The sequence below is a fragment of the Diceros bicornis genome, chromosome 18 (assembly GCF_020826845.1).
Source record: "Diceros bicornis minor isolate mBicDic1 chromosome 18, mDicBic1.mat.cur, whole genome shotgun sequence".
Lineage (NCBI taxonomy): Eukaryota > Metazoa > Chordata > Mammalia > Perissodactyla > Rhinocerotidae > Diceros > Diceros bicornis.
In genome coordinates, this window is record NC_080757.1 from 36,434,456 (window position 1) to 36,454,616 (window position 20,161).

Consider the following 20,161-nt stretch of genomic DNA (forward strand, 5'->3'; position numbering starts at 1 on the left):
AGCTCATGTATTTCCTAGCTATTTTGAATATTTACAACTTTCAGGTTGTAAGAACATTATGCCTCTTCCTTTGCATATACTGTTTCCTTTGCCTATAATAACACTTTCCCATCTTTCAACTTATAAATTGCTACTAACTTCTTTCAGACTTCCATCTGGCCTAAGTTGGCTGCCCCATAGTATTCTATGCAAACCTCTCTCAGAGGCCTTACCACAACGCACTACCATGATCAGTTTATATATCTATATCTCACACTAAACTGTGAGCTCCTTGAGGGCAGGAGCTATGATTTTTCTATCATGGCATGCCAGTACATAACATAGCACCTGAATTATAGCAGCCATTTAATATTCCCATTGTGCTAAAAAAATAAAAACTTAGAAGTTGAGAAATCAAGAGACAACAGGTATACTTCACCTGAAATGTTAAATTCAAAAATAAAGTCAGGAACATTGTTGAGAGAGAATGTTTCCACATTCTTGCCTGAAAAACTGATGTTCTTCTCTGATTTTGCAACATGCACATACAGCAGTAACCAAATCAGCACTATTTAAGTGCTCAAAGTATATTACATTTTTTCCCCCTTAACCCCTTATCATCTATTGTTTATCATCTTTCTGTATTAACTGCAACCTTCTTTCCTCCCCAGGGAATCCCAGAGCAGAGCAAGGAGGGGACAGGCGTACCCTCCAATCTAAGTCCAGATGGTCAATTGTACTAGAGAAACTTCCAACACTGCGACTCTCTATCCTTTACTACCAAAGCAAAATTCTGGGTATTTACAACTGATAGTTGGGTAAACTATTTCTATCTATTAATTGTGTATCTGACTACATTACAGAATTAAACATAGTTTTAGAAGTGTTGGGCCTCCTCCAATAACAAGTTCAAGAGACTATTTTAAGTCTCTAAACTTAACCCATTCTAACAGAAACTGAAAAGATAACATTCCCATTTTACTGATAGGAAAAGCGTAATCTAAAAAAAATTAAATGACTCAAGACATAATTGTGTCACACAGACTTGGTTCCTTTGGGTCTACAAATTGGACAGCACCCCCAAAAGAACCATTTTGAAAGACCTGACACTTCTGCAGTCACTCTGCATTTTACCAGATTCTGTCATCTACAACCAGGCAACAGACCAGTTTCCACATTGACTAGCACAGTGATATGATGACCAGGGAGTTGATGTGAGGCACAGTCAAAAAGAAGGAAGGCTTTTACCTTGGGAACTCTGGCTCAGCCGGGCTGAGGAGCGGGTGACTCGGGCAGATCGCCGGGATGTGCCATCGCTCTCTGAACTATCTGTGTGCTCAAGATCTGTAGAAAAATCGGAATCTTCGGTTCCATCTGAACTACTGCCTGCATTCCTCTGTAACACCATAGATCCAGACATTAGCACAGAAGCATTTACTCTGTGGGTTTGTATTAACACTGGAAATAAAACCAACCATGATGCTGAAAACACCAAGTTCAAACCTAAGAAAGGACTCCACAGCCAACTTCCCTTTATTGAGAGCACTTAAATGGAGAAACCTACAAATAATGCCCCTTTATTGAATAAATGAAGAAAGAGAATTAATTCTTACTATATTATCACTAGAAGAAAGAGAATTAATTCTTACTATATTATCACTAACTCTGAAACAAGTCCATTTGAAGGTCAGTACCACAAACTGGAAATAAAATTATCTAACTCAAAATAGTCTGGCTGGCATAACCATGCACTTAGAGAAAGTCCAAGGTAGTGACACAAATGTTAATGCTAGACTCCATTTAACTTTAGGGTAGCTTTTGTTCAAAATCTCCATAAACAGCTATCACATTTTAAAAAACCATACACTAACTCAAAATATCACGGTCCACAATTCTGATCACAAAAGAACTTAAGCAGAAAAAGAGTAAAATTCTTTCTTATGTTATCTACCTTTAAGTTTCTCCATATGAATGCTTTAAAAAAAAAAAAAGGCAGCTTACACATGAAGACTCATAGGTATTCAAAAACAGAGGGTTCTTTTATTATCTTTTTAATTAATAATTATTTGTTAATTATTAGCCTCCTGAGACATATTTAGCCATAAAGATAACTTTTATCAATTGAGCATTAACACTATACTCTTTACTAAACCAGAATAGGAAGAGTATTTGCTAAAAAAACAATACAAAGCTTCAAACTACAAGTCCCCTATTCTTTATCCAAAAACACTTAGGGCCAGTTGTGTTTAGAATTCATAATTTTTTAGATTTTTCAAAGGGAACACTTTGCATATAGCCTTCAAATAACACCCCCTTACTTAACTTATTAACTCAAGCTTATTAACATTTCTGCAGCAAGATATAAAAGCAATCACACTAAATGAGACACACAAAAATTATAAGTAGCCTCAGGACAGTTTAGAACAGGTTTTGCCACCAAATAAATTACTAAAAAAACTTACATCTTCAAGAGCTCTTTGTATTTGGGAATTGCAGAAAGGGGACTATGGACCTATTCCAAGGCACCAATACTATTCCTGCATTTGGTAAGCCTTAATATAAATACCACCTACTGATGCAGTCATTTTAAGAAACATTAAAAAGTGTAAATATTTTTTTTGAAAACCTCTGGGAAGAGAAAGATTTCTGCAAAAATGAGCGAGAATACCACCCAGCTTTCCAAATGGCAAGAGTAATCTGCCCAGAAATGAGTGGAGGCCCCAGAAAAAGTCACAGATAGTTGATAGGATGAAGGAGACGTCTTAAAGGTGGTCTAGTCCAATTACCCAGACATTTGAATCCCTGATCATCTCTGACCATCCCTTCCAGGCCTGACTCTGGAACTCAGCTCTTCTCTCAGGCTTTCACCAATCTACTTCCCATCTTACTCCAGAGCAGACAATTGCTCCCTCACTTCCCTCCCATAACGCTTTGTATATATACTTCCAAATAGAAAATTTACTAGATCCTTCTACAGCCATTTATATGTCTGTTTTCTCCATCAGACTGTGATTTCCTTAAGCCAGGGATCAAATCGAATTAATTTTTGAATCCCCAGCAACCAGCACGTAGCAAGTAGTCAATAAACATTCGTCGAACTGAATTAGATTTGTTCTGTAGTCCTGGCTCTGCCATTGCCTAATTGAGCGGCTTGAGGTAATCCATTAGGCCTCTGTTCAGCTGCAAAGAGAAGGGATGGGGGTGTCCCTAGGTGATCTCGTAAGTCTCATCTAATTCTAGAAAGTTTCTGATTTTACGAACTGCATTTTCTAGGCGCTGTCCAACTAGGCAAATAAGGAAAAATTATGGCTTAAAGGCAACAGGCCAGAGTGGGATCCCCTGGGAGTGGGCGCTGGTTCTCTACCACCCACTCCTCCGCTTTGTTGTACCCCCCGCCCGGAAAGGAAGGATGCTCCGAAACCCCGCCTCTCCACCGATTAGCTTCACCAGCCGGAAGGGCCGGGATTCGCGCCACCAATCGGGGTCCCGCTAAACCGCGCCCCCACGGGACAGATTGCCAAGGGCAGCCAATTAAGAGAGGAGGGATCGTTCTCCACAGCCAATCCGAGCGCGGTAGGGCCGGGCCAGACACTGCCCCCGCACGCGGGGAGGTGACCGTTGGGCCCAAATGGGCGGTGTCATCAGCCAATCAATGTTCTTCCACACGTTGCAGCGACCAATTAACAAGAAGAACGCCTCCGAGCCAGGCAAGCAGAGGGCGGGAATAGTTGCAGGCATAGGCCGAGGCCAGGGTCGGGCCCACATTTTTCCGTTGGGTACCGACAGAAAAGAGGGTTGCTGAGCTAGGTTCCGGGGAGCGGGAAGTTGGAGCCCAGCCAGTGTGAGGCGTGGCTAACTGCGTCACGTTGCTCAATCGACCGTCCTTAGAAACCCGCCATCCCTCCCGTCCTGTTCCTCTCACCTTCCTTCGCGGCATTGCCGGCGGCTGCGGCCCGACGGTTCCGATTCGGGCAGCGGCGGCAGCAGCAGTAGGAACGGTGGCTCCGGCGGGCTCCGTGGCGGCCTCTGTAGCAGTCCCAATCCTGCGGACGATCCCAAGTGCCTCCTGCTTCACAGCGTCTAAACCCTTCCGCGCAGGCGCCGCGGGCTGAGGCGCTTTTTCCTTCACTTCCGGTTGGGGCTCGCGTCACCTGACGTTACTGGCTAGAGAGGGTGCTGGGAGGTTTAGTTCCTTCCATTGAGGCCAGTGAGCGCCATTTTGGAATGGGGCAAAAAGTGGCACCGATAGAAGAAACCCGGGCCAGCCATTTTTAGTTAGGGGAATGGCTCTCTTTGTGGGCGTGGGTAGCCGTTCTTGTTTGGGGCAGAAGCCTGATAGTTGAAGCTAACGGTTCTCATCTTTATCTTGGGCAAAAGTCCCCTTCCCGGTCGTTTTAATTCTGAAGTCGAGAAAGGAAACCCCCAGAATCCATCAGGTTGCTGAGATTTAACCCATTCGTTGCCTAATTGGCTAAAGGACGTCTCCGTTTAGCATATAAACTCAAACTTGGGAAGGGATACTTTGCTCAAGAAACTGTATTTTAAGAGCTGGCCTGTGTCTCAAAGTGGTGGGAATGGGGGCTCGTAAAAGGAACGAAGGGGTAGCGTCCATCATCAGGAAGTTTCTTGCCTGGTAGAGGAGACATTGTCCTTGCCATTAGCGAACAGCGAGTAAGTTAGTCTTTCACGTTGCAGGAGGAGGCAAGATCCTTCTCCAGAAGCGGTATGGGTTTGAGAGCCCTGGGTGGCCCGCGGGGGTGGGGGTGGGTGTTGTACCAGAGTTAGAGAAGCATTGAACTCCGTTTAGCCCAAGTGACCTCGGGAAATCCAGATGCTTGAACTAGGAGTTGGGGGAGGGAAGAAGAGGAAGGAGTATTTTTAGTGAAGCTGGAGCTAAAAAAAAAAAAAAAAAAAAAAAACAGGCATGGATAGGGCCTGCTTTGAGAGGACCTAGGAAGGAGAAGTTGGTCAAGGAAACAAGACTGGAAGAAGAGCCATAAGCAAAAGCTGGGAAGTGGAGAGCAGGCGTTGAGGATTTTGTCTCGCTGCAGGAAAAGCCTTGAGAGGACCAAAGCTTGGCCAAAAGTGACTGGGTGGAATCCAGGCAAGCTCAGTCATTAAGTTAGGATCCAGTCATTAAGTTAGGATCCTGGACCCCAGATTCACCTGAGGCCCGCTAAGATGGAGATTTCCCCCTGGAGCAGAACTAAAGAACAAAGCAGCAGAAGGTAAACATCTGATTGATATGCTAAACAGAGGACTCTGAAGAGTTAAAGTTCCAGACTCATCGCCAGCACTCTCCTTGGGGATATTCTGGGCCGGTGTTAACACAAGCAGCTTTTAGTATTTAGTATTTAGCTTTTAGTGTTTAGTATAAATAGCTTCGAATAACCTACTCAGGTAGAACTGCACATAAGAACTTATTTGACAAGGGCTCACATTTCTTCTTTTGTATTCGTTCAGCACTTAAGCATTTAATTTCACACTATTACTGTTATTTTGCACTTACTGGTGTATTCCTGAGGTCACTCTTGGATGTTCTGGCCCCCTGACTAGTGGGAAGGAGCTCTTGTGTTAAGAGCATACATGAGTTCTTTCATACCATCCTTAATAGTGCTCAGACCATGCCCTAACCACAGTAAATGCTTGCTTGTTAATCAGAATATGTTTACGGGTTCACAGTCTCTGAATGTATAGTACTCAAAGATGGTGAAGTATCCCTCCCTGGAAATTAGTATTTTAGAATAAGATCTTATCCTGACTTAACCATTCATCATACACATACCAGCATTACAAATGTTCAACATTGGTTAATCTCTTACATTGGATTTTCAAACACTGCAGCTAACACTAAAAGAGTTTACAGTTTCTTTTAGACGTGGTTCTTATCCTTGGAAAGTGTACACTCTGGCGGAAAGATGAAAAAACTAACACCAATAGGAAAGAAATATGATCATAAGGAAAATGTGTACTTAAGATGAAAGTAAAACAGCTAGGTATATTTAGAATGGGGAAGGAGGAATCCTAAAAGCTTTTTTCTTTCTTCTTTTTTTTGAGCAAGATTGGCCCTGAGCTAACATCTGTTGCCAGTCTTCCTCCTTTTTTTTTCTCCCCAAAGCCCCACTACGTAGTTGTAGGTCCTTCTAGTTTTTCTATGTGGGATGCTGCCTCAGCATGGTTTAGTTGAGCGGTGAGTAGGTCTGTGCCTGGGATCAGAACCCGCAAACCCCAGGCCGCTGAAGCACAACACATGAATTTAACTGCTATGCCACCGGGCCGGCCCCATTCCTTTCTCTTTTTTGAACCAAACATAACCTTTACTTTGGGTGTCATATTCATCGTAACACAATTAGCTCTGGAAGCAGAAATTGATGTTGGTGTCAAAGCCTTTGACCAGTTGCCCCCCTGCCCATCCTCACCCGCCAGACTTCACATAGGTAGCTCCGCTGTTCTTCCCGCCTTGACGCTTTCACACAGGCTTTTCTTCCTGCCTGGGTGCATCTCCCAACCTTCGTTAAAATTTACTTTCTTCAGAAAATCTTTCCTGATTTATTCTTTCTAAGGTAGTAGGGCATAATGATATGTTATTTTGTACTTCCTGCCGTATTTATACTTTTCCTTGTATAATTTGGTAGATGTTCTGCTCCCCTCTCTCCTTCCCAAATGAATAATAGGAACGTAACTCTTATTTATTTCACTCATCAGCTCTAATAGTGTCAAGTACAGGGCTTTGATGTCAGATCTCGATTTGAATTTCAGCTCTGCCACTTTTTATCTGCATTGCTCTTGGATGTGTTTTTCAATTTATCTGGGCCTCAGTTTTCTCATATGTGAAGTGGAGACACTAATAGCCCCCTCACAGTGTTGTTGTCAGGATTAAAGGCGATGATCATTGTAAAGCGCTTAGCACAGTTCCTGACAGAGTAAATGTTCAGTAAATGGCCGTTGTTATTGATATTTATAATTTCAATCCCCCTGGCCATGGCTATAACATCTTAATGTTTGTGAATATATCTTTACATAGTCTCAATGGTGGTTTGCTTTTGTGTGTTCAACCTCACTTCAGCTCAAGAGACACAGAGTGATTAGCCAGGCCTTATATACCAGGCATCGAGTGACACTAGTATGCACAAAACATCGTGTTTCCCCAGGCCAGTAAGCTTGTTGTTGTAAAACGCTGTAAAGTATTAATGGGAAAACAGAAGGAAGAGCAAGGTTCAGAAGTGATACAGAGGAGGAAGTGGAGTGTTTTGTCTGGAAGGTTTAGGGAAGGATTCATAGAAGAGGTGAAATAAGAGTGGAATTTCATAGGACAAATAAGTTTGCTGGTGGACAAGGAGGATAGGGGCTTTCCACGCAAAGGGAACAGCACATACAGATGTGGAGCGGCATCGTGTATGGGGGGTGACTAATGGCATGGTGGAGTTCGGGTGGTTGCCAAAAGAAGAGACAGGAATGGTTTAGGGAACCAGTTCATGCTGAGACTTGAATACCCTGCTAAGGAGCCTGGGCTGGAGGTGATGAGGAATCTCTGAGGGACTTTAAGCAGAGGAGTCCCATGATCGGACTTGCACTTTAGAGATTTCTTTCTGGAAGCTGTGAGGGGGACTGATCAGAGTGGCAGGGAGATGGGTTAGAACACTGCAGTAATAACCTCACCCAGAGCTGAGGAGGAACTGAACAGGGGAGGGGTAGTGGGAGCAATCTTTTGTGTGTGTCCTTGTGCATTTTCTTTCTTGTATTTGTATCTTGTCTTCTCAGTTACATTTGTAAGCTCACTAAAAGATGCCTCCATTTCCTTTAAAATGCTCCCCTTGCCAGCAAAATGATAGATATTCAAATACAAAGTGTAGTTTTTTGTTGTTTGCTTCAAAGACCTGAGAGCTCCTAGAGGTTGGGAGCCTTGCCTGGCTGACCACACCATCTCCAGCTTCTCCCTTGCTGCCTAGCATCTAAAAGGGCTCAGTAGCGGGGCAGCCTGGTGGCTCAGCAGTTAGTTCGCGTGTTCCACTTTGGCGGCCCGGAGTTCACCAGTTTGGATCCTGGGCGCGGACCTACTCACCGCTCATCAAGCCTTGCTGAGGCGGCATCCCACATAGAAGAACTAGCAGGACCTACAACTAGGATATACAACTATGTACTGGGGCGTTGGGGGATTTAAAAAGAGAGAGAGAGGGGAAGATTTGCAACAGATGTTAGCTCAGGGCTAAGCTTCCTCAAAAAAAAGGGGGGGGGGCTCAGTAAATGGGATGGCCACCGCCAGGTGTTGGCTCAGTTAGGAAAGACGTGCACAGAACCTGCCATCCTCTCTCCTCTAAGCCTCTTTTTGACCAGTGATGTCCCTAGGAGGGATTAGGGACAGCAGTTTCCTCTGTGTCCAGATACCTGTCCTGTAAGGTGGGGAAGTGTGCCTTGACCTTTTTAAAACAATGCTAGTGTAGCCAGGCCAATCTCATAACTTCCGGGTAAAAGCTTAGGCCTAGTCTCTATCCCTGTGGGAGAATCTCAGAGGTTGCTGATAAGACCATAATTCGTATTAAAATCTTTTCATTTACATCCGCCTTAAATATAGAGTCAGCACAGTCACTAATGGTCCCTCCTTTCTTACTCTTGCCTGAGATAGCCTGGATCTTCTCTTACCTTCTTAGCCACTTTTTTTTTTTTAAATCTTATTTATTTATATACTTTCCCCCCAAAGCCCCAGTAGATAGTTGTATGTCATAGCTGCACATCCTTCTAGTTGCTGTATCTGGGACGCAGCCTCAGCATGACTGGAGAGGCGGTGCGTCGGTGCACGCCTGGGATCCGAACCCGGGCCGCCAGCAGCGGAGCGCGCACACTTAACCACTAAGCCGCGGGGCCGGCCCTTAGCCACTTGTTAATTTGGTTCTTGTATCACCCTTATCCACCACCCACCCCCAGCAGGAAGGGTATTGGGGGAAGGTATTGGACAGATCCCAGCAGGCTCAGGCACAGCTCCCTGCCTCTGCAGCTGGGGTTATAAATAACCACAAAAACTAAACAAATAACCACATTTTGAAAATTGCTAAAAAAAATTACTCTGATCTTGATTTAATAGCAGTTCTTCTCCCACTCCTGCCCTTCATCTCCTCCCTTCCTCCCCTTATCTACCTCCCCTCGCTGATCCAAGCTCCCTAGGGAAGTCAATCTGAGCACAAAGCCATCGTATGATGAAGACATCCTTTTCCATATTTGACAGGGCCTAAGCCCTCCAGGGCTGTAGTTATAGTTACACGATGTTGTTATGGCAGCAAAGGCCTCAGGGCAACATATGTTCCTGGGTGGTAATCGGGTTTGCTTTAACAGACTGTCTCCCTGGGTTCTCCATGCCCAAATTCACTTATCAAGAAGACCAGGGAATTGCCATTATGGATGGGCTTTCATTTTTTTATTCCAGCAAAACCAAATTCCTCTTTATTCCCCAGGATGGAATGTACCCAGTGATCATGGGTTGAGACTTTTTAGACTGCAGGCATTTTCATTTATTCATTCAACAAATATTTATTGAGCATCTGATAAGTGCTAGGCATCGGGCTGGGAGCCGAGTGCACACTATGAGTAAACAGATGTGGTCCTTTCCTTCCTAGAGCTGATGATTTAGGATAAGTGTGTACCGGAGGGGGCTGAAGGAGTGTAACTTTCACCTGCCCCAACCCCTTCCACCTTTTCAAAAATTATTAACCCAGTGTAATAACACTAAATAAGTTTTTGAGAAAATAAGAGACATCCTTAATCTCACTGCTGCCGCAAAGCTATTTTTATTTTTTGCATATTGCCTTCCAATTTTTCTCCACATGCATACATTTTATTATATGTGTACAATTTTGTATAGATGCAGTCATTGTTGACATGAAATTTCATATTTTTCACAGTCTCAACATTTCCTCTGTTTCTCTATAGTCTTCATAATTATAATTATAACCGCTCTGTGACATTGCATTGTGGTACTCTGACATAATGAGCTCTCATTCCCCTATGTGGGATCATTGAGGGTCTTTTTTGTCAGATGATACTGCACTGAGTGCCTGCATCCATAGCTCTCTCCTGTCTTTATTTCTACCGCTTCTATATTGCTTTATTTCTTTCCCCAAAGACTTGACCAAATTTATTTATTTATTTATTTATTTATTCATTTATTTATTTATTTTTTGGTGAGGAAGATTAGCCCAGAGCGAACATCTGTTGCCAATCCTCCTCTTTTTGCTGAGGACGATTGGCCCTCGGCTAACATCTGTGCCCATTTTCCTCTACTTTATATGGGATGCCGCCACAGCATGGCTCAACAAGCGGTGCATCCGTCCACGCCCGGGATCCGAACCTTCCGGGCCGCAGAAGTGGAGCACGTGCGCTTAACCACTATGCCACCGGGCTGGCCCCAAGAGACTTGACCAAATTTAAAGTGTCACCATCATTGTATGATGGTGCCAATTTTAAAACATTGTTCCCAGGACTGAGTATTACCACTTCATAAAATGTTGCAATTTTAGTAAAAATGAAAACTATACCTCACATGTGCTTTTGATTTTATTTCTAGTTAGGACATACTTCAATCTTCCATGTGTTTATTTACTAGTTCTGTTTCCTCTTCTGTGAAATCCTGTTCATTACTCATTTCTCTACTGGAGTCTTGATGATTTTCTTTTAAGTGAGAGATAGATGCTTTGTCTGAGCCACATTCAGTTATAGAGTCAGTGTTATTAAGAAGGCAGAATATTTGCTTCATAATTATTCTCTAGTATTTTCTCCTCACTCTTTCGCTCCGGCTTCCCAATTAGATCTAGTGGTAAACTGTCAAGTATACGTGCTGTTGAGAAAGAGAATGAGATTGTGACTAGAATGTGTAGATGACAAGGATGAAAGCAGAGAGGGAACAGGTTGTATCTTACCTCAGCAAGAGTTGAGGGGCCACTTTAAAAGCTGTAGTCACTCTTGCCACTATAGAAACCTTGAGATGGTTCTGTAGACACTATTTTCCTAGTGACGTAGGAGAAACTGAGTTCCAGAAAAAAAGTTTTCCAAATCAACTTCAAGAGGATGAAAAATGGTGCTGCATTCTGCCATTTGTAAACTGTGTGTCACTTTATTTTTGGGGAGATGCTTTCCCAGGAATGGGGGCTAGGAATAGGTCTTTCTGAGTCATTTACATGTGTTGACCCAATCTCCCTTGTGACTATCTGTACCCAAATGTGAATCAACTGACCAAGGGCGGAGGGGTGGGGAGGATGCAAGCTACAACCAGCAAAAACCTTTCTCTGTTTAAGGCAAACCAGCACATACATGGTCTAAACCCACAACCTTGGACTTCATAGTCTTGCTCTAACCACTTGAGGTTACTGACCCCAACCCAGTCTCAGGGCTTAAGGATGATTTTCTTACTGGAAATTACATGAGGATGAGTGGGCATCTGGTCATTTTCTTACCTGCCTAGCCTTGCCAGTAGATGTCACTGCACCAAACCACATTCTCCAAAGATAGGCCTGGAAGGAAGGAGAGGGCTTCAGAAAGGCTGAGTCTGACCATCATGACCCTCTTGTCCCATGGCTTCCATTAATACCCCTGGAAAACTATCAAGGATATGTAAATATACATGGTTCCAGGCAGTACTGAGGCCTCAACTCAGCAGGTCAAGACCCCAGGTTCTGGGCAGAGTCAGAGTTCTTATCCAGGGGCCTTCCCCAGATTGGGTGGGGAGCACAGCTGCTGTAGGAAGGGCGGCAGGGTGAGTAGACCATTTAAATAGGGGTACACGTGATAGAGTTATCTAGGAACAAGAGCCATCGTCTTGGGGCTGTTCCAAACGTCACTGTGGCACTGATACCTCAGGCAAAGCACCCCACCCACCCTCCACCCCTGCCCCTCTGTCCATGCTGGCAGGGGCCGTCCCTCACCTGAGGGCTGCCACGCTGGGGCTGGCTTATCAGTTTGGGGCCTCCTCAGTGCCAGCCAGACAGCCACACCACGCCAGGACACTGGGAAAGTTCCTAGCAGTTCAGACCATTGTTACTGTTCTCCTTCAAGACAAGTATAAGCAACATTAGTAATCTGGGAAAAAGAGTCATTGTTGTCTCTTCTGTAAAGACTTTCATTCCATGTGCTTCTGTAGGATAAAGACTGAAATCCTCACCTGGCCTGCAGTGTCCTTCATGATCTGTCCTCTGGCTAACTCTCCAGCCTGTCCCACACAACCTCATTCTCTGTGCTGCAGCCTCATTGGCCTTCCTGCAATTCCTCAGGAGTGCACTGGTTCTTTCCGCCTCAAGACCTTTGCACGTACTCTTTACTCTGCCTGGAATGTCCTTCCCCTGTACTCTTCTTCACTTATTTCCAGTAATCCTTCAGATCTCAGGTCAAATGTCATTTCCTCAGGGAACTGTTCCCTGAGGCTTCTAGACTAGATCAAGGCCCTCATTCCTACACTCTTATAGCACCTCTGTACTTTTCTTCGTAGCACTTGTCTCCGTTTGTAACTATACATTTATTTGTGTGACATTTATTTGGATTCTTTACCTTCTGTAAAGAAGTGTCCATTTTACTTACCACTGTATCCTCAGCACCTGGCATGATACATGTGGTCAGTAGGCACTACTTGGTAACTACTGGATGTATGAATGAAGGGCAAGCAAATAAATGAAGTTAGAAAACATAGTGTTACTCTTGTACACACATTCATACAGCATTTGTATATGAAATACAGTGCCTCATTCTGGCCACTCGGCTCCCAAAGAAGACGTATCAGAGTCCAGAGAAAGTCATCTAAATTGGTCAAGGGAAAAGCGGTGGTTACCAGATGAGGCAAAATTTAAAAGATTGTGGAAAGATGGAGGCTGAGGATACGATCCATGCATATGAAAATATCAAGAGGAGAGATGCAGATTTGTTTATCAAATCCCAGAAGGTCAGCGTGAAGGAAAATCTTTTGAAAACTAGACTGTGGACTCCCCAGAGAAAAGACCGTGTGTTATTCACCTCTGTATCCCCAGCACCTATCCTGATGCCTGGCACACAGTAGGAGCTCAAGAAATGTGTGTTGAACTCTTTTGTTGTTGAAGCTTAAAGGAGGTAGACTTGGGTCTGGGGATGCGATAGTATGTAATTATTCACTTGGGAAACCCCAGAGGCAAAAAAAAGAAAAGTATGAATCAGTCCAGGAGGGTTCCTTTACTTACGTGTAGAGACAATAGCTATACAATAGACTGTTTCAGGGACATTAGGGCTATTCAAGGCCCATCCCTTGACCTTTTGAGACCATCCTTATGAGGGGCAATTATCACACACTCTCACGAAGTGCATCTTCTTTCTACCAGCAGGGATCAAATTCTAAATGACGTATATAAAGCATTGGTCTCACACTAACTCACAGTGTTATCTCCTTCAGCGCCCTCCAGACTCTTGGGCACATGCCCTGTTGGTCCCCTGGGCATATTCTACTCTGGTTTTTACCAGAGAAGGGAAAATCCCAGAAGGTGGTGCCCTTCAATCAGAAGTAAAAATGGCTGCATCTCTCAGGGCAACCAGAGCCTGGACCTGGTATTCCTGAGCCCACAGCAGGGAGGCCATTAGCCCCTGTCCCAAGAATCCCTGCAACCAGCATCCCTGGCATTTAGCCTTCCATCCCTGGCACTTAACCCCCTGGCCCCTTAAGCAGGGACATTTCAAATAGTTTTTCTTGGAGCCATGGAGCGTTCAAAAGAATTCTTGTACATTAAAAAAATAAATCCTCCAAAAACAGCTATGGAGCTGCTCAACCTCACTTATTTCTTCCCTCTCCCAGCAGTGTGGTGCTTAAAGAAAAGGGTGAGGATTGGGATGTGTGTCCACTAGCCTCATTCCAGCCAGCTCCACTGGTCTCATCCCAGATGGTCTCGCAGTCTTGGGCCCCAGGAGGGGTGAGGGCGATATCTTGTCCCAAAGCTGCGCCTGAAGGCACAGACATCAAGAAAATACTTTGACTTTTGTCAATGGTGTGCTGACACGTCATGGAAACTAGTCCCAGAGGCTTCCCCTCTCTGGCTTCCCCCTCCCCTTCCAGCAGCCTGTAAATCACTGAGTATTAAACACTGTCTGGAGGACCCTTCTCCCCCAACCCCTACTCTGGGGCTCCCTGCCAGTGAGAAGGCTGCAAACTAAGCAGGGAGAAAAGAGAGAATGGGCAGCAGGCAGGGGTGCCCATTATTTATCAACCAAACGCAGCGGTCACTTTCCAGTCGTACTCTCACAGGCTGGGCAGGCAGTGCAGCCAGTGTTTTCTGGCAGTGGAGAGCACAGTCCAGCAAGAGTTCCCCTTATTTAGCTGCCCTACCCCAGAGGTGGGGAGACAGAGTCTAGGGGTGAGTCCCTTCATTTTTTGATTTTGGTGGTTTCAGAATTAAAACATACTTTTGGTCCTGGATAGATTCTTACCTCCTACCCACCTTCTTCTGCCAAGTCTTCCCAAGGGCCTCCTCTTGTAACTTCTCTTTTGACCCCACGAAGAGGTTTCTCACTTTACCTGGCACTCTACAGAAGTGTCTTAAGAGTCGCAGCTCCGGAGCTCTGGCAGGCTTCCTTAAAGGGCAGCACCACCCTTCTGCCTCCTCGAATCTTCTCTAGTTTCTTCTTAATGGAAATCCCCTAGCTTCCCCATCTCTCTGTCCTCCCCCAAGGTAGGAAGCTTGGAGAAAGGGAATGGATTTGGTCCTAGGCTAGTCCACTGAAGGAGAGACATGCTTTTGCCAAGGACAAGTTCCAAAAATTGTTCAACTCCCACACCAGGAACAGCTGGAACCTGCCAGACTCACCTCCATAATTTCTGAGCACTGCTTCCCTGCAATATAAACAAAGTCAGAGTTCTAGAGAGTGTAGGGCTGGGGGAGGTGACAGGGAGGCAGAGGAGTGGGTTATGGCATGTCTGGTCTGGCCTGTATTCTTAACCCTGACCTTCAACCTCTGGGTAAGGAGTGCACCTGTAGGTCTGCATCCCTCTGACCTAGTCCACTGAGCCCCCCAGCAGTGGTTATACACATAGTCTTTGAAAGCAGGTGAACCTGTCGCCTCTAGCTCTATAAACTTCAACATGTTTCCTGACCTCTCCGAGCCTCAGTTTTCTTACCTGTGAAATGGGGATAATTCTACCCTCTGTATAGGGTAAAATAACTATGACTGAGGATTAAATGAGATTATGTATGCAAACTGCTTAGCCTACAGTAAGCACCCAGTAAGTGGAAGTTTTCTTCTATGCTGTGTAGCAGGGACACACAGCATGTAGCATCCTGATTATGTTACTTCCTTCCCAGGGCCCTGATGTTACTGTCTCCACAGGTGGTGCAGGCTTCTTGGGCATTGTGAGGAATGCAGACTCACTACCAGTTCAGGGATCCCAGGATTTCTAATCTGTTTTGGGAAGAATTCAGAATTGGGTGTATAGGATCAAGAAATTGACAGAGTTGGTATCTAAACCCTGGCTTGACACCCAGGAGGTCAGAGAATTGGATGGAGCTTCTGGATGACACTTCCAGGGAAAGTGCCAACTTGTGTGATATTATCAGAGTAGCATGGAAGGAGCAAGGCCAAGCTGCTTCCTACCATATCCTTTATTGTTAAGGATGAGGAATCTTCATTTTAAAAAGGCTTCAGTTTAGCAAGAAAATTCAGTTCCCACTGAGAGGAAAAGAAGAGTTAAGGTGTGAACGTCATCCAGTCTGAATGAAGAACAAACAAGTGAGATAACTAAGTCAGAAGACAGAAAGTGGTGGGCTGTAGCAAGGGACAAAATGTGTCAGACAAAGTACCGAAGGTCAAAATCCAGGCCATCTGGTTACATGGGAGTAAGAGGGAAGGGATATAGGGAGAGGAAGGACACTAGGGTGGGAGAGGTGTTGAGGGCGAGGACCCCCTCCCTACTCTGTTCCCATAACCTCATTCATTCCCTCAACCCTCCTTCCCAATCCCTCTCAGGCTGCTCTGCTCCTTCAGTTCTGACCCCATTTCCTCAGGATCTCGTTCCCCGAGGAGCCGGGCCTGACATTTCAGACAGAGGCTGAGGAAAGGAGGTAGGTCGGAAAGAGACACTGTGCATCTGCGTCATCTTATTTTCTGTTTTATGATTTTGGAACCTAGGGGCCAAAAACATAAGCATTTAGACCTTTACCAGGAAGTTCAGAGACAGTCTCCTGGGTACCAAGGAATATCAGGACTTCTCTATTCTCTGCTAAACAATTGCTGCTGACTATCAGATTTTGGAGAGTAAAAATGGTGATTTGGAATTCCCAATCTTGTTGGTTCTTGTGGCATAAATGCACAGGATGAGGGTCACAGTGCCCTGGAAGTAGGGCCTGGCAGCACCTTTGGAACTGGAAGGCTTCCCTTGGCTATGACAACCCCAGCCTTTTCTTAATTCAGTAGCCAGCAGGATAAGGCCTCCCTGCTGATCCTCTGATCTTCCAGAATTCCCCAAGCCTTTTGTCCTTGGTAGTCCCTCAGTCTCCTGCAGCTTTTAAGACCAGGCTTTATAGGGACTGCATGGGGAGTGGCTATACCTCTGACTCACACCTGTAGGAAAAATAACTCCAATTTCTTGAGTCCTCATTTATCTGTGACAGCTGTGGACATCCCAAGAGCAGGCTGGGATCAAGGGACTGAGCATTTGCTGTTGGAACCCTCTGAGGCAAATAATTCTCCTATAGATGAAAAACAATTTATTGATATACATGGTGTATATAATCCTACACTTTTGATGTTTTTGAGCGCCTGCCTCTGACCCAAAGTTCCTGAAAGCAGGACCAGGTCATGTCTCAATCTGAATAGGATCTAGCCCAGTGCCACTTCTGCATACAGGCTTCAAGGCCTGTGAACACCAGGGTAGGAAGCACGTCTCTGAACATTATTGTAATTCTTTAGTGCCTAGCTCTGTGTCTGGCACATAGTGGTCATTTCAATAAATTTGTGACGAGTGAATTAATTAGTGATAATCACATTGGTATGGATGATGGGGGGGACAGTGACAAATGTCTTCTTGCAAGCTAGAAGATGCTTTGTAAGCCAAGGCATCGTGCCTTAGCAGCAAACAGCCTCCCCAAAGCCTTGGCTTCTTTTATTGGAGGAAACAGACAGGGGTTGATCTTCAGATGAGGTCTTTATCCTCCCATATGCCCATGCCAAGAGAAGCTATCAATGATAGAGAAGGGAATAAGAGACAGCTGGTTGGGCATGATACCTGGGTAAGGAGAGGACAGGGATCTCCTATGCATGCCTTCCTTCTCACTCCTCCAGCTGGGTCAACTTTAGTGTCTTTTGCCAGCAACTTATCAGGAAGCACCATGACTCTCTGGACTGAGAAGATCCAGTTCTTCAGCTGTGCTACCTCCACTGGCTCTTCTTCCACTGCCCAGGCCCTCAATTCCTAGTACCTTGGCTTTGGAACAAAATTTAAACCCCATATCCTTGAGACTACCCACATTACCCTTCTCTCCAAGGGAAGAATGCATCTATCCAGTAATATGCCATTTTATCTTTAGAACAACTCTGTGAGGTTGATGGAGCAGAGGTGATTCTGGCGTAGGGAAAGGAAGCCACTTGCCCAAAGTATTTCAAGATTTCTCATTCCAGGGCTTTTACTCATAACACACACTGTGTGGCTCAACCAATAAAAATCACTCATCATCTCCTAAAACTGCCTGAGAATTTACATGTCAAGGGGTTCTAAAATGGAAAAAGTTGTCAGGCAAGAATAGATTTCAAGAGACCAACTAGTCCACCCTTTGGCTCTCAGGCAAGCCAGTGGTCTAGAAGCTGGTTGGGAACGTACTTGAATCTGGAGTCAAAAGACCTGGGATGTAAGTCCGGGGTCTGCCATTTGCTAAGTGGACAATCTTGGACAAGTCATCTAGCCTCTGTGACTTAGCCTTCCATAAAATAGGGACAATAATATCTGCACTTTCTACCTTACATGCATATTGTGAAAATTAAATCAGATGATGTATGTGGAAGCTATAAAGTACTAGGCAAGTGTTAATTTTAACATCTTAGCCAAATTTACATCTGTGGAGACTTTTTATGTAAAATATAAACAGTAATCCTGTGTTCATAAGAAAGTTTTACAAGAATAGAGATTAGGAGTTTAGCTCTGGAGTCAGGCTGCCTGAGTAACCTTGGGCATGTTACTTCTTTCTGAAGCCTCATTAAAGAGAAGATGATACCCTCCTCATAGGTGTGACCATGAGCATTAAATGAGATAATGTATGCATGTGCTTAACATGTACCTGGCATGGAGAAAGGAGCTCAATGAATGTTAGCTGCTACCATTACTGATTTTATTAATGAAGATGTGAGGCAGGGAGGTCCAATAAAATCTGATAGAGATCTGAGCTAGGAATCAAAAGGACTCACCTTTTTGGGCCTCAGATTCCCTACTTGCGAATCATGGTTTTCTTCTTCCAGATTGTCACAAGGACTTGAAAAAAAAAGTATGTGAAGACTTTGAACTAAGTGGAATTGAGGAATGTTATAAATTGCAAGATTTTTTTAAAACTGAGTTAAGTGTATAAAGACTGAGTTTTTAATCGATTTATCAGTTTTTGTTCATTCCTATCTGCCTTTGGTAAAGTTGTTCTCTTTATGGAAAAGGAGTACAGCATTTCCTAGTCAATAAAAAAGATTTCAAACGTCAGATCTTTCAGTAAAGCCTTCAAATCTGCAAGAGTACACTCTTTGCAAAGAAAACTTGTCTTCAGGATGTTCTGTTGCCTCAATTTGTTCTTGTATGTAGGCTGATTTTAATATACAACCAACTCTTGAATTTCCACTTTGGGTATTATCTGCTTTCAATATTTAATCCCAGAATGTCCTCTCCTTGCCTTGCAGCATGCTCCCAGAATATCTCCTTTTCTCTGATTAGTTAGTATGGCTTCAGGGAATACCTTCATTTTAACATTAAACTGGGCAAAACAGAAATAGAAAGATAAATCTGTAGCAAGATCAGAAATAGAATTCATAGCTAAATATAAATCTGGAGGGAATTATCCAATTATTTGGATGGTCCCTTATCACAGACAATCCAGGGTTGATTGCCTTTTACTTTTTCCGTATGTAGAACAAAATGGTTAATAAATACCATAAGTAATAATTTTTTTCTTTTGAAGAGTAATAATTTTTAATAGTAACTTAAATGCTGTTTTCTTTCCCAAATGTCTTCATATATATTATAGCATGTGATTTTCGCAACTGCATGCATTTTTTGGGGGGACCACCCAGTCTCATTTTGACTTGTAGGTCAGAGAGCATTAAACTGGGAAGACAAGGATTGGCTAATGGAGTCACTGTGCAAATTTGGGCAAGTTTCTCAGTCACTTTGTTCCTTCCACGCTGCTGAGCTATACTTGGAATGGACGACTCTGAAGGGAAATTCCCTGCTCCTTTTCAGTTTAATTTAATTTACAGGCTAGCAGCTGTTTTTTTTTTTTTTTGGTTGGACCAACACCAAGTAGGGACTTGGAAATGTGGAGAAAGACAAATGTGGGTGTCACATGAGGCACGGTAGCCATTAAGTGCACGAATATAATGCAAATCGCATGCAAATATATGCAAACTTTGCATTAATTTGTAGAATCTTAGTTTGGAGCTTGCAAGCAGCACTGAGATCCTATGAGGATTCAAAACTAATGCTTTTAGGTTTAACCAAAAGTAATGCTTTTGACGTTATCGCTTTCTCGGTGCTTGCCAGGACCCAACTACTCAAAGTTTGACACTCTTCCCTACCCCCATAATGATTTCTCTAGCTCTAGTGCTTGTAAGATGGAAATCTTACACCGGCCCCGCCCCCGCGCTGCCTGACGTCACGTGACATCGTATTTGCATACTACCTGGGACTGGGTGTGACGCTCCCCTTTTCTGCGTCTTCTCATTGGCGGCGCCAGAGAACCAGCCCTCTTCCGGACGGACCAATCAGTGGCCCCTCGGACATAGGAAAGTAGGCGGGGGTGGGGTAGGAGGTGAAGTCTTGGGTTGGATCGCTAGGCATATCAACCAATCATCCTCGGGAAAGGGAAGAGCAAGCCGAGGATTGGTTGGGAGGAGGGGTCTGGGGCTCTGTAGGCCAATGAGAGCTCTCGGCTGAGGGGGCCGGTCTCCGCCCCGTAGGGCAGATAAGCAGCTGCAGCGGGGGTTGGGGGGCTGTGTGGGGCTCGCT

General features: G+C 44.4%; 1 protein-coding gene across 5 annotated transcripts in view; it reads right to left on the reverse strand.

The window, feature by feature from the left end:
- Nucleotides 1-4,086, reverse strand: part of KAT7 (lysine acetyltransferase 7) — a 45,243-nt gene extending 41,157 nt beyond the window's left edge. For 2 of the 5 annotated variants that reach the window (XR_009222712.1, XM_058560719.1), the window contains exons 1-2: nt 3,902-4,086; nt 1,228-1,375 (exon numbers count right to left, since the gene is read on the reverse strand). Coding sequence is in view for 4 of the 5 variants with exons in the window: in XM_058560719.1 (XP_058416702.1) it covers nt 1,228-1,375; nt 3,902-3,916 (163 nt within the window). In the remaining variant the exon portion in view is untranslated. The remainder of the gene's footprint in view (nt 1-1,227; nt 1,376-3,901) is intronic. The other 3 variants (XM_058560721.1, XM_058560720.1, XM_058560722.1) reach the window with 3 other exon arrangements.
- Nucleotides 4,087-20,161: the final 16,075 nt, after the last annotated feature.